The 14264-nt window shown below is 38.7% G+C and overlaps 1 protein-coding gene across 1 annotated transcript in view; it reads left to right on the plus strand.

Moving 5' to 3' along the window:
- Positions 1 to 13174, plus strand: part of Rufy3 (RUN and FYVE domain containing 3) — a 71440-nt gene extending 58266 nt beyond the window's left edge. The window contains exons 11-17 of the mRNA XM_013020179.1: positions 182 to 279; positions 4454 to 4573; positions 6307 to 6406; positions 7661 to 7716; positions 10105 to 10135; positions 11391 to 11459; positions 12857 to 13174. Coding sequence (XP_012875633.1) covers positions 182 to 279; positions 4454 to 4573; positions 6307 to 6406; positions 7661 to 7716; positions 10105 to 10135; positions 11391 to 11459; positions 12857 to 13000 — 618 coding nt within the window. The 3' untranslated portion in view covers positions 13001 to 13174. The remainder of the gene's footprint in view (positions 1 to 181; positions 280 to 4453; positions 4574 to 6306; positions 6407 to 7660; positions 7717 to 10104; positions 10136 to 11390; positions 11460 to 12856) is intronic.
- Positions 13175 to 14264: the final 1090 nt, after the last annotated feature.

Consider the following 14264-nt stretch of genomic DNA (forward strand, 5'->3'; position numbering starts at 1 on the left):
GATTAAGCGTTGGAACTCGAACTCTCTTTTTGGTTGGAGAGAGCTGTGGCGTTTCCCTACTGCCCCGTCGCCATCTTGGTCCCCCCTCAACAATATTAGTTTTTAACTAATTTTTTCCATTGTGAATTTCCCACTAATCATTAAGTTAAAAGCCTATGTTTTACATATCTTTTCCATACAGAGTTCAGACTTAGGAGTAAAACAGAAAAGTGAACTAAACAGTCGTTTGGAAGAGAAGACTAATCAGATGGCTGCTACCATTAAACAACTGGAACAAAGGTAAAAGTGCTGTTTCTTTTCATTAACACTGAGCTAGGAATGAGAAGGTGCTATATATTCAGCAAATCAAAAACAAAAATGAAACTCTTCTAAGAAGCCTAAATCAGATGTGCTGATAGAAAGAAAACGAAATTCTATCCTATTATTCTAAGATGTTGTTAAAACATTGTCAGCCTGTGTTGGCTTGTCTTGGCTATTTTGAACATTAGAAATGAAAGCTTAATCAATTTCGCTCTTGTGTATAACAAGTTGGCTTGCAAGGCTGAAAGAAGTTTGAAATGTGTGTACGTAATCATGTTGTTTTATTGTTCATAACTAAAGCCTTTGAATACTACCACACCACATGATGTAGGGATTCTAAAAGGTATCCTCCAAGGATCTATTCTGGTTCTTTCTCTCCCTTCTTTAGCCCTTTTCTATTATGTCTCCTGTGTCTCTTTTCTCTCTTTTTTTTCCTGAATAGTTGTCTCACTTCCACTGACACCTAGTGTGTGCCTCCACTCTAGCTTCTCTGACTAGCTCTCTCCCACCAGTACTTATGAATTGTTCCCACAACACATCTTCTCTCTGATTCCCTATTTCTTTATCTGAAATCTTTAATATGTTTCTGGGAACTCAGCAGCCAACAGAAATGGCTGAGACTTTAAGATTGAATGCAATGTGACATATTAAGAGCATTCAGTGTTTCCACCTTATTTTTTATTTTATTTATATTTTTTGGGTCCGGTAGTGGGGACTGAACTCTGGGCCTGGGTGCTGTCCCTCAGCTCTTCAGCTCAAGGCTAGCGCTCTACCACTTGAGCCACAGCGCCACTTCCGGCTTTTTTTCTTTTTGCTTATGTGGTGCTGAGGAATCGAACCCAGGGCCTCAGGCATGCAAGGCAAGCGCTCTACTACTGAGCCACCTTCCCAGCCCTGTTTCCACTTTTAATACCAACTTATCACCTCTCTTGAACTGGAGCAGACTGTACAGAACTGGAGCAGTCTTTGGACATGCTTTCCATTTTCCTATCCATCACCCTTCTCTGATAGTTGCACCAATTAGAAATGTCCTTCCCCTTCTCACTTCCTTTTTCTTCAGAAACATTTTTATACATAGGCTGAAATGCCAGCCTTCCTCCCAAAGCTTTTTCTGATACCTCTTCCTGTCTAGAAATAGAGCCCTGCCACTGGATTTGTCACATACTATCTCAAATGTAGAAGGTAGAAATTCTGTATATTTGTGAATGAATGGGTGAATGGGCAACTTTCTTTACTTTGATGATTCTCAACCTAAACAGGGAAGGTTCTAACAGCTGCTAGCTGTATTTATAAAAGAACGTTAAACCTCTGGTATGAATGACAAATACAAAGATATTTATGTAGGAAAATAACCTAAGTAATTTCTTGCTCATAAGCAATTAGAAGTTTATGATTTAACAAATCATTTTGGGGGGAAGAAAATATGATTTGGGTGTCTGTAAGTTATGCTTTTGAAATGTATTAAATTATTTCTCAGTGACTTTTGACTTGGCATTTAAAGCCAAGATTTGAAATAATGACTTATCTGAGTATTAAGCTAACTTATTCTCTTGCTGTCTTTGTGTTTCCCATTTATCCATTTTCTCATCCCTTTTCCACTTCATTATCATTTTTATTTTCTTTAGTGAAAAAGATTTGGTGAAACAGGCAAAAACCTTAAATAGTGCGGCAAATAAACTGATCCCCAAACAACATTAGGCATGTTACAGTTGGTCACCTCACAAGTCTGCAGTCACAAATTAATTGGAAAAAGAAGAAAGCCAAAAGTTATTTAACCTATATAAACTCTCGCCAAAAATTGACTTTGAATTTGTTGGACTTTAAAAACAAACCAATTGGATATTGGTTGGGTTTTGTATTATTATTTTCTCCCAGAATTAGAAAATTTGGTATAAGCTCTGATTAAACACTAAAAAAGAAAACTTTAAGAAAATATTTCTAAATTGACTGGCAAATAAAAACACCACTGAAAAAAACCTAGGGAATCAAAGCTCTGTATATATATTAATGATGCCTTTATAACCTAGTCATTAATAATATCAGATTCTAGGTGTGTTGTTCATGTCTGCATTAGCAAGCCTGTTCTGCCATTGCAGTGAGTGTCATGATCTAGAGGTGACTACCATGTGAAACCTGGACTCTTCTAAAGTAGTTGTGTATCTCTTAGGCTGGTACCCCTTTTCACTTTCGTTATATAGTTTTAATCTCCAAGCCAAGGATAAATACATAGTCTTTTCAGTACAGTTCTACGTAACCAAGATTGCTTATAGTGTTTGGTTGGTTTTTGTTTGGGGTTTTGTTGTTTTGTTTTGTTTTGTTTTTGCCTTATGGCTTTGGATGAAAAGGAAAGTAGCATCCTTATATTTCTTTAAAGTACATAGAGATAAAGTTAGTAATTAGGTAACTTAGAATATCATAATGTGGAAGCTTGAGAAAACCCTCCTAATATTTATCATCTCTACCTCTGCCACTTTTCTGCAATTCTACTTCCTACTTAGATAGCTCAGAAAGAATAATTTTAATTAAAAAAAATACTCCTCTCCTAGTTAAAATAAATGCACTATGCATTTTTCAGATCTATTCTGCTTTTCCTACTGAAGTAAAAAGGACAAAGTTCAGACATGAGTAATGATTTCCTGCCTGTCATTCCTTATCAACAAACATTTACTTAAAGGTTTCTGCTACTTTTTGTTTGGATGGGGATTTGTTAAAGGTTCTTGGAAACTAATAATTGGTCATTAGGAAATCAGTTCAAAATAAGAAATATATAAACAATAAATTGACATTCTGTGTTATTATTTAGTAAAACTAAAATTCCTAGTAGATGTCCACAAGCAATATTAGTAGGGCCTCATTTTCTAAGTGACCACAGATCTAACCCTTTCTAGGCTTTACATTGTAAATAATTGTATAAATATTTCAATTTTTTTTAATGACCCTATGATTTGGGGAGACAAGTTTTTTACACAAGTCTACTCCTTCAAAAGGTCTTGACCAGATATTTGAGGGGTTTTTTGCTTTTTTTTTTTTCATTTAATATAATTTGCAGCATTTCAGCTGCGAAGGTGGGGCACCAAACCCCATTGCTTCCAGCTCTTGAAATTCTCTACCATCTTCTTGACAAAACCAGAATAAGAAAGTAAGATCAATTTTATGTGTGTTTTGGGTCCTTGCACTGACATAGTCAAAGAGCATTTGTTAGAAACAACTTCATGGAAGATCCCGTGCTCTTGAACTTATTTTAGATCTTATAATTTTGCACCTGTATAAATAAATAAAGCTTTTATTGCATTCTTATCTTCATTAACCTTTTGTGGTGATAAGTGGCCTTTTCTATGAGCATTTGGAAGGAATAATCATTAAAACTTTAAAGACAACACATAGCATGCTTCTAAGTTACATTATATAAAGCCCTAAATGTTTCACTTTCAAAAACATTAATTATAGGTGCAAAGTTAGCAAGATGTTTAGAAGAAAACATCTATTAGAACCTTCCAAAGATATGGTCAGGAGTCTTATGAGACCCAGTTCTTTGCTTGGTCACACCACTTGGTAGGAATGGACAGGGACAAGACAGCCCTCTGATAAAGGCTTTTCCCTATGTAATAACCTTAGGCCTGGGTACAAGTTGATATATTATGTACTATGAGTTAATAACAAGTGATTTAGGAAATGGACCAGAAAAATACTATAATTCTTCATATAAGAAGGTAGTTACCCTTTTGCAAGCTCCAATTGTGTGTGAAAAACAGAAATATAAAGTACCAAACATTAGGAAATAACATGAAAAAAGTAGATTAAATTTAATTACTACGTACTTGAGGTTGGCTCTGGATATGGATTTTCTAATAAGAAGTGATGTTTATTGTTTATCATCTAATGGCTGTAAACTGTAGTACTAGAATAAAAAAAGTGAAAAATCAGCTTTTCCTCTGCCTGGTTCACCTTCATCTTACTTTTCTCTAGAATTTATTTCTTTGCCATCTTTTTTTTTTTCTTCCCATAATTTCTTCCCCTGTGTCTTACAACGTTTTTTGGTTTTTTTTTTTCCCCTTCATCCCTTCTTCTTTGGGTTATTTTGTGTTGTGAACATGGTCTTCCTCCCCACGTTGGCTTTTGTTTTTTATCACAAGTTCATATGGCTCACACCCAGATTGCGCCAGGCTGAGCGAGGCCGACAGTCTGCTGAGTTGGACAACCGGCTCTTCAAACAGGACTTTGGAGACAAGATCAACAGCCTACAGCTGGAAGTGGAGGAGCTCACGAGGCAGCGGTGAACAGAGGGCAACTTGAGCTGACTGGGTGGTCATGGGTAATGCTAATGCTAGACAGAGGGACCTCAGTTCCTAACAACCATCTCAACTCTGTCTTTTCAATGTCGCCTCCCTGGACCTGGAATCAGAAAGCTTCCCTTCTATCAACCTTCCCAAGATTCTGATTAAAGGATTAATAATCAGCCCAGCCATGGTGGTGGTTCATGCCTGTCATGCCCGTAATTAATCCTAGCTACTCAGGAGAAAGACACCAGGAAGATGTTGGATCAAAGCCAACGTGGGCAAAAAATTTGCTAGACTCTATCTACAAAAATAACCAGTAAAATGCGAGGATGGAGTCATGGCTCAAGTAGTAAGAGTGCCAGCCAAGCCTGCAAGCCAAGCAAGTTCAAAGCTCTGAGTTCAAACTCCAGTACTGCCAAAAAAAAAAAAATTGCGAGAATTAGGAATTCAATGCTATGCAAGGTGGCAAACACATATATATAATTCCAGCACTTAAAGAGCTAAGACAGGAAAGTCTTGAGTTCAAAGCTAGCCTAGGGTACATAGTAAGACCTTGACTGAAAAAAAAAAAAAGAAGGAAGGGAATTAGATCCCAAAGTTCCAGATACAGTTACTAATACGGAACTCTTCACATACTGTCACTTCTAATGTCTTTGCATTAACCCTTTGAATAGGTGATACTTTCAGATGGAATGAAAGCTTAGAAATGCTGATTATATCCCAGCTCTCACAATTAAGTTGCAACATTATTACTTAAAAAACACTTTGACTCTTCCATATTATCTCTCAAATGTCACTCAATTCTGTTCTGAAGCCATTACCTTCAAACACATAGAATTATGCTGGATATAAGGTACATGGGTACTAAGAACTAGTGGTTGAGAGTGTGAGTGGAAATTCAGTACATAACTATAAAGAAAGGCTAGCTTATGAAATAGAATCCCATATTTGTTACTGTATCTAGCTGAAAACATGTAAAGATGATCAAGTTTGGCAAATACTAGTTGTCACTCAGATTATTACAACTATTCATAATGTTGAACCTCTGGCACTAGCTGATCCTGTGTGTGTGTGTGTGTGTGTGTGTGTGTGTGTGTGTGTGTGTGTGTGTGTGTGTGTGTGTGTGTGTGTGTGTGTGTGTGTGTGTGTGTGTGTGTGTGTGTGTGTGTGTGTGTGTGTGTGTGTGTGTGTGTGTCGGGGTCGTGGGGCCTGGGCACTGTCCCTCAGCTCTTCAGCTCAAGGCTAGCGCTCTACCACTTGAGCCACAGCGCCACTTCCAGCTTTTTTCTTTTTGCTTATGTGGTGCTGAGGAATCGAACCCAGGGCCTCATGCATGCAAGGCAAGCGCTCTACCACTGAGCCACCTTCCCAGCCCCATAAATTTTATTCTTAATTCAAGAAAATTTAAGCATGTTTTATGTTTCTTGGCACTATTGGTTTTATTGTATTTTAGTACTATACAGTTTAGTACTTCATATGCTCTGGTAACTTTTTATTCACCAAGTATTTAAACTTCATTGCTGGACTTTAAGAAAAGGATTTAGGGAAGTGCCGCTGTGGCTCAAGTGGTAGAGTGCTAGCCTTGAGCTGAAGAGCATAAGGACAGCGCCCAAGCCCAGAGTTGAAGCCCCACAACCAACCAAAAAAAAAAAAAAAGGATTTAGCTATTTTCAGAAAATAATGTACACAGAAATAAAACTTCATTCTTTCCCTCTCCCATTTATCCCAGGAACCAGCTTGAGTTGGAACTAAAACAAGAAAAGGAAAGAAGGTTACAAATCAACAAGAGCATCTCAGGAAAGGGATCACAGAAGCCAGAACACAAGACGGTAATGTTTATTTTTCTCTTACTCATTTACTTTATTGAAACTTTTAGAGGCTACTTTAATGGACCTGTCAGTTTTCATTCATATTTCTGCAGCCTTGAGAATACAGACAGCAAACTTGAAACATGGCTAGTATTTTTTAATAACACCATATAATTATCCCAACCATGAATTTAAAAGAATTTTTTTCAAATGTGGATTTGCTTCTTTATACCTTTTCTCTAAAACTAACACAAAAATAAATACTAAAGGAGCTTCTTGTTTTGGTTCTCGGGCTTCAACTCGGTCCGAGCGCTATACCTTAGCTTTATCACTCAAGGTTTGCACTCTACCACCTAAAGTATAGCTCCACTTCTAGCTTTTTTGGTGGGCAGAGATAAGAATCTCACTGGCTTTTCAAACTGTGATCCTCAGACCTCAGCTGCCTGAGAAGCAAGAATTACAGGCAGGAGTCAGTAACTCCAGCTTATGTAGAATGGTTCAGAGCAGAAATTGAAATATCTATACCATAGTCTTGAAAAGAGAGAACTCTAGCACGTGTGGTGGTGAAAAAGCTAAACTTTAGTAGGAAGGGAAAATGAACAATAATAACCCAATCTCTTCTAATAATGAAGTCTGTCAAATATAAACACAGAAATTGCTTCTTTTATATAATTACACATAACAAAGCAGGACTACTTATAAGCTCCTCATTTAAATCCCAGAGTATACTGCTAATTAGATAATGAGTATAAAGGGGAATCCTAAATATAGATTAGGCAAGTTTGTTTGTATGCACCACTGGAAGACTTCAGTCCTAAAAGCTGCCCAGGTAGGGATTAAAAGCAATGGTAGAAGTGCACTGGAACTTCATGTTGGATCTTCAGAGAAGAGCATTTCCTGAACTGCTTAGGTTATATATGTCGCCAGGACATTGGGGCATCTATTTGATTGAATGCCTAGGGGATCACCAAGTCAGTTGGATGTCATGCTTCATTTTACCAGCCTTTAGAGTTCAGTGAGGAAATATGTGTATTTCTCCTCAGAACTTACGTTATGAGTAAATAGGCTATATTCTGAATTTTTTTTGAATTTCACAAACAAAATATCAACTCTAAAAGTAACATTGCAAATTCAGAATAGTTAAGAAATTATTTGGAGCAGAGGATGGGAAAACATGTGAAAGTTAGATCTGTTGTTCTACAAGACAATACCTGCAATATCTTCATAGTGTAATATCCTGAGTAATTAATAAATTGGGTCGTTTTCTTTTGGCAGGATGGAAAGCACAAAATTCAAGAGGAAAATGTTAAGTGCCTGGAAGAAGGCCACAGGTGCTTCTTAATGAACTGTTAATTATTCTATGAAGTCTTTTAGGGACAGAGTTTGGAAACAGGAAGCTTTTAAAAAAATTATTGTAAAGGTGATGTACAGAGGGGTTACAGTTACACAAGTCAGGTAGTGAGTACATTTGTTTTTGAATATTATCACCCCCTCCCTCATTTTCTCCCACTTTTTCCCCTTCCAACCAATTCTCTCCCCTCAAGTTGTATAGTTCATTTCCAACATAGTGTCTAGTGAAGAGGGAGCTTTTGATATACAGACCAGACTCTGATTGATAACATAGATTTTTGGGGGGGGGGGCAGTTGTGAGGCTTAAACTCAGGGCCTGGTGCTGTCTCTGAGCTCTTTTGCTCGAGGCTAACACTCTACCACTTTGAGCTACAGCTCCACTTCCAGTTTTTGAGTGGTTAATTGGAGATAAGAGTTTCATGGGAACTTTTTTGCTTGGGCTGGCTTTGAACCATGATCCTCAGCCTCCTGTGTAGCTAGGATTACAGATGCAAGCCACCAGCACCTAACTCCAGAGAGACATTTTGAAGGGAAAGTAAATAAATAGTGGGGGATTGAGTAAATAGTGGTGTGGGGAAACTACTGTACATGTTACTGTGTGGTGGAAAAACATATACATTCAGGACATCAATATGTGATGAGTTGTAACAAATGCACTACTCTGCCGTGCACCTGTGGCTCATGCCTGTAATCCTAGCTATTGAAGAGGCTGAGATCTGAGGATCACAGTTCAAAGCCAGCCAGTACAGGAAAGTCCTTGAGACTCTTATCTCCAACTAACCACCAGAAAACCAGAAGTGACGCTGTGGCTCAAGTGGTAGAGCACTAGCCTTGAGCTGAAGAGCTCAGGGTGAGCACCCATGCCCAGAGTTGAAGCCCCATAACCAACCAAAAAAACAAATGTACCACTTTGGTGCAGCATATTGGTAAGAGCAGGCAGGGAGTGGGCTGCAGGGATATATGGGAAATCTATACTTTGTATTCACTTTTGCTGTGAACTTAAAACTGCTCTAAAATTAAGTATTTTAGAGGGGGAGAATAGTGATGAGAAGAGATGCCAGATGAGTTTTGAGAGAACTGTACAGTGTCATCCACTTTGGACATGTGTCTCTGTCCAGGCTTGACACCTTCAATATGTAATATGTCACATTTGCTCTATCTGGAACAAAGTTAGTTATTGATGAAGTAAACTCCACAGTCCAACATTAGGCTGATTATGTGGGTCCTTATTCTATATACCCTCTTGATTCCAAGGCCAGAATGTGTTCAACGTTTTTTTAATTTTGCCTTCAAAAACATAGCTATACGTGCTATATGTGCCCAGAAGTAATATGAGTTTGAGACCAGCCTGGGCTATGTAACAAAACCATGTATCAAGGGCTGGGAAGGTGGTTCAGTGGTAAGAGCGCTTGCCTTGCATGCCTGAGGCCCTGGGTTCGATTCCTCAGTACCACATAAGCAAAAAGAAAAAAGCCTGAAGTGGCACTGTGGCTCAAGTGGTAGAGCACTAGCCTTGAGCTGAAGAGCTGAGGGACAGTGCCCAGGCCGAGTTCAGGCCCCACGACCGGACCCCCCCTCCCCCCCCAAAAAAAAACATGTATCAAGAAAAAAATAAGACTTAATCCAGGACCAAACTTAAACATCTAACTGTAGGTCACATAGGAAGGGAGTTAGAAATGCTCTATAAAACCATTCAGGTGCCTTTCATGATCAGCTTAGTTCCAGAATAAAATGAGTCATTTACTGGAACAGTCCGACTGTCTGTCTATATTCAATGTCAAGTTCTCGGAATAAGTGACAATATTTCTTGTTCTATCTGTATTGTGCTCTGCAGTTTAGAACATTTAACATTCACTCCTTAAAATTTAATTCTTCTTACAAAAGTAAAAGCAATGTGGTGGCTCACACCTGGTAGAAAAAGCTATTAAAATATAAGGAAAAAAGCCACTGTAGTTTTACATGTTCGGAAACAAATACTGCTGCCTTGGTAGTAAAAAAGAAGCATAAAATTTAATTTCAAGTGTATTTAAATGGGAACCATAATGTAGGCCAAGGATCAAATTTTAGTAAAATTGTAACAGCCAAAATTTCCAAGATCTGTGGGCACCAGTGGCTCATGCCTGTAATCCTAGCTACTCAGGAGGCTGAGATCTGAGGATCATGGTTCAAAGCCAGCAAGGGCAAGAATCTGTGAGATTCTTATCTCCAATTTAAGGGCGGGAGAGGCTCAGAAAAAGCCAGAAGTGGTGGTGGTATGGCTCAAGTGGTAGAGCACTAGTATTCAGGACAAACAGGCTCAGGGTGTTGCTTGACAGGTTTTGTCTTCCGGGCACTTACTGACATATGTTACTATTATTTCTCCTTTATAGGCTACACTCACTCCCTACAGATGAACAGCAGGTAACTTGTGTATAAATTAACAAGTTGGTGTCCTGAGCTTAGGCACTATGTGAGACAGCATGGGAGGAGTATGACAAAGACATGTATAGTATAAGAAAGACAAGCTACTGTGTCTGGTTCATCTCTGTAACTTACCTATTAGAAAATGAAACATGCCTGGTGTTCTTATCATTCTCAAAGGCAAAGTGAGATGAGAGATGGAGTAGGTTTTTAAATCCGCTCCCTCTTCCCCCACCCCCCCACTTGACTCAGCCTCAAGCTTTTTCTGCATGGATTACTTTTGAGATAGCGTCTTGCCCCTTCTTTGCATGTACTCCTGGACTGTAACTCATCCATTTTAGGTTTCTTGTTATAGCTGTGGTGACACATGCACACCACCACACACACATCTTTTCCTGAGATAGCCTGGAGAATTTTTTTGCCCAGCCTGGCCTGACACCTCGTCCCAATGTCAGCCTCCTTAGTATAGCCAAGATTACAGGCATGAGCCACCAGATTCTGGCAAAACATTTTGCTTTTTACTTCTATATGCTTAGATTTTCCTTTTAGAAATAAAACCATATTAATTTTATTCTTCTAGCTTTTAGTTTTTTATTTTTATTTTTTGGGTCCTGTTGTGGGGCCTGAACTCTGGGCCTGGGCACTGTCCCTCAGCTCTTCAGCTCAAGGCTAGCGCTCTACCACTTGAGCTACAGCGCCACTTCTGGCTTTTTTCTTTTTGCTTATGTGGTGCTGAGGAATCGAACCCAGGGCCTCATGCATGCAAGGCAAGTGCTCTACCACTGAGCTACCTTCCCAGCCCCTAGCTTTTAGTTTTTATGATACGATTATTACAGTTACAAGTAATAAGGTGCTAGGACTATGTGTAATTTGTTTCTCCATTACAAATAGTAAGTATAATAGTTAATTAAAAAACAACTATCACTGGTGCGCACTGGTGGCCCACACTTGTAATTCTAGCCACTCAGGAGTCTGAGATCTGAGGATCAGGGTTGATAGCCAACCTGGACAGGAAAGGCATAGATTTTTTATTTCCAACTAACCACCAGAAAACCACAAGTGGCACTGTGGTTCAATGTGTTAAAGTGCTAGCCTTGAGCAAAAAAAAAAAAACACTCAGACAGTGCTAGGGCCCTGAGTGCAAGCCCCATGACTGACAAAAATGAATAAATAAAAGTATCTTAAAGTGCATAGTCTAAAAGCATTCATGTTTCTGGCACTAAAGGAAACTAAACTGGATCGTTGTGTGGTTTAGGATTTGCTAATGCCCTCTGAAAAGCCACAGATGTGTCAACTGTGCCAAGAAGATGGCAGCCTAACAAAGGTAACTGATGAGAAATGAGCAGATTCTTCATAGGATGTGCACTGCACCAGGCACTGACATAAGAGCATGAAGGACAGAAAGTGGGGTGGAAGGCCAAGGGAACCAAGCATTTACTGTGACTTTTTCAGTCACAGTAATTCACATCAGCAAATCCCCATTAAAACAATTAGCTACACATATATATATATATATATATATATATATATATATATATATATCATGTGCCATTCCATGTACTGGAGAAGAGTGATAAAGTAGCCAAACTCCCTTTTTTTTATTGTGAAAATACCACACAGAAGCATTACAATTAGATGGGCAAAGTAATGAGTACATTTCTTATCAGGCATTGTTGCCTCCTCCTGTTTCCCTTCCCATCCCTTCCCATCTCCCACCCCCATCCCCCTAACCCCCTCCCCCCACCCCCGCCAAAGTTGTAAAGTTCAGTTTCAACATAACGTCTTGTACATCTCATTGTTGCAATGGGTCCAACCTGTATCCCTATTTAAACAATCCAAACTCCCTCTCTTGTGAGCCTGTACCACCATTTAATAGATGGCCAGTTTCCAGCTTTCAGCCCTTGTTCCTTCTAGTATTTCATCCTGCTCAGAACAGACGGACATGAGCCCTTCACGCTACAGGATGTTTTCCTCAGTGTCCTCCAGGGTCTCTGCCTGAGTACTTTCCCAGAGTGTTACCATAGAGTAGAGAGAGCAAAGAAAGTATTCAGAAAGAAACAGTGTCCTCCATAGCTGGCACTGTGTCTTATTGGTGCCCACTTCTTATACTGTATACAAATAAGTAATAACTGCTTAGAAATGTATACAGATTCTGGATCATAACTTCACATCACCATTTCTGATCATGCTGAATTTTGACAATCAAAATATGACCTAATCTTTAGATAAGTGAACTGCCTTAATATATTTGAAAGTTAAAATTACATAAATATGTTCTAAAATAGAATAAAATACTAATCTAATTCCTACTTTACTCCTCTAAGTCATGAAGAACAATTTCCAAAACAACGTCACTGTTGCCAGAGGAAAAGTCTTTGGCTTTTCAAAGTAACACTGTTCCCCTATGATCCTCTTAAGACTAAAACAAGAGGATCTCGAGTTTGAGGCCAGCTTGGCTTACGTAGTGAGACCCTGTTTTAAAAGAAAAACTGTGGCACTCCCCTCCCCCCACCATTCACAGGGGAAATAATTCTTCACACCATTGCTGCCTTGCCAGTCACTGGTGGCACTGACCTTGACACACAGTGTGAGTTATAAAGAGGCCAGTCTCCCTGTAAATGTAGAAAAACAAATGGGATCTTGGGGGTATTTATCATATGCCTCCGATACGATGCTTCTTATATCTTATTGTTTCCCTCTTACCTCTACTTTTTCTTGTAGAATGTGTGTAAGAACTGCAGAGGAACATTCTGTAATGCCTGCTCAACAAATGAATTGCCTCTTCCTTCCAGTATCAAGCCTGAAAGAGTTTGCAACCCCTGTCACACACAGCTGATGAAGCAGTATTCTACCAGCCCATCCTAAGTCTGGAGGCCAAGACCTGGACCAAACCGTTCATGCAGGACTAACCTCTACCTTTGTTACCTATCAAGACCCTCAAAAGCCCAGTCCTTAGAATCAAATGGAGTTCATAGGAAATAAACATATTAACTTAAAGGAAGTTGATTTAAGTAAACCAGGTCCAGGGAGAAAAGGCTGGGTTGTGAGTGCTGGAAAGTTCACTCATTTTTCTTAATGACTGTAAATAAAAGTTACTTGGTTGAGCCTTTCTTTTCTAAATCAAGCCCAATTTGAAGGGTTCATTTTATGGTCTGTCATGACCAGTGATAATGACATAATAGTAAAAATTCACAGAAGATAATAAAAAGGGGCTGAGTTGTAGCTCAGTGGTAGAGCACTTGCCTTGCATGCATAAGGCCCCAAGTACAATCTCCAGCATCACACAAAAGAAAAAAAAAATCATCTCCCTCTACTATATTTGCAGCTTTAAATGGTAGGAAGATAAAAATGACAAATGTTATCTATTTATCCAGGTGCTGCTAGACATAAAGATTGCTTCCTCTTTATTCCCATTAACTACCTCTTTAAAAATCTCTCTACCAAACTGTGAACCTACACTCAGGGAAAAAAAAATTAAAATAGAGCCTGAATGTATTAAAAACAATATTGTAATATATTGTAATTTCAGGACCAGCATTTTCTGATCTAGGCTTGCAAGTGTTCTCACCATTTGAATAAGTATGAATGAACATTTGGTTATTTTGCCATTTAATGACTTGAAAATACTCCCCTCTTCAAAAAAGAGCCATCTGTCTTCCCAGTCCTTCCATATCATAAAAGCAGAAGGGTTTGTCTTTTGCAAATAGATATAGATTAAAGCAGGTTTAATTTGTTGATGGCTAAGAACAGCTCAATATTTATTAAAGTGTTTCTTTAATAAGGAAATTTTTCTTGAAACCAAAGATCAGAACTGGTAGGTAAGTTATTAAGTTCTATATGAAAGGATATTCTGTGGAAAAGTAGAGAATACATTCAGCAAAGGAAGGGAAAAAATGACATGCTCTTTTGATTATGTTCTATGTCTAAATTAAAATTCCAATTAAGAGCTGAGAAGATTCTGTGACTGGTTTAGAATTCTGGGGTAGAAACCTCCTGGAACCATGTTATTTGATAAATTCTGCCTCCTACAAAAAGCCTGGGAAACAGTTGTTCTTCCACGAGCCTGGCCTGCTAGTTGGTTAAGTTTTAAGAGTACTTGGGGAAAATAAAAGTAATAATCCAAGTCAGT

Source organism: Dipodomys ordii, unplaced genomic scaffold (assembly GCF_000151885.1).
Source record: "Dipodomys ordii isolate 6190 unplaced genomic scaffold, Dord_2.0 Scaffold49, whole genome shotgun sequence".
NCBI classification, from domain to species: domain Eukaryota; kingdom Metazoa; phylum Chordata; class Mammalia; order Rodentia; family Heteromyidae; genus Dipodomys; species Dipodomys ordii.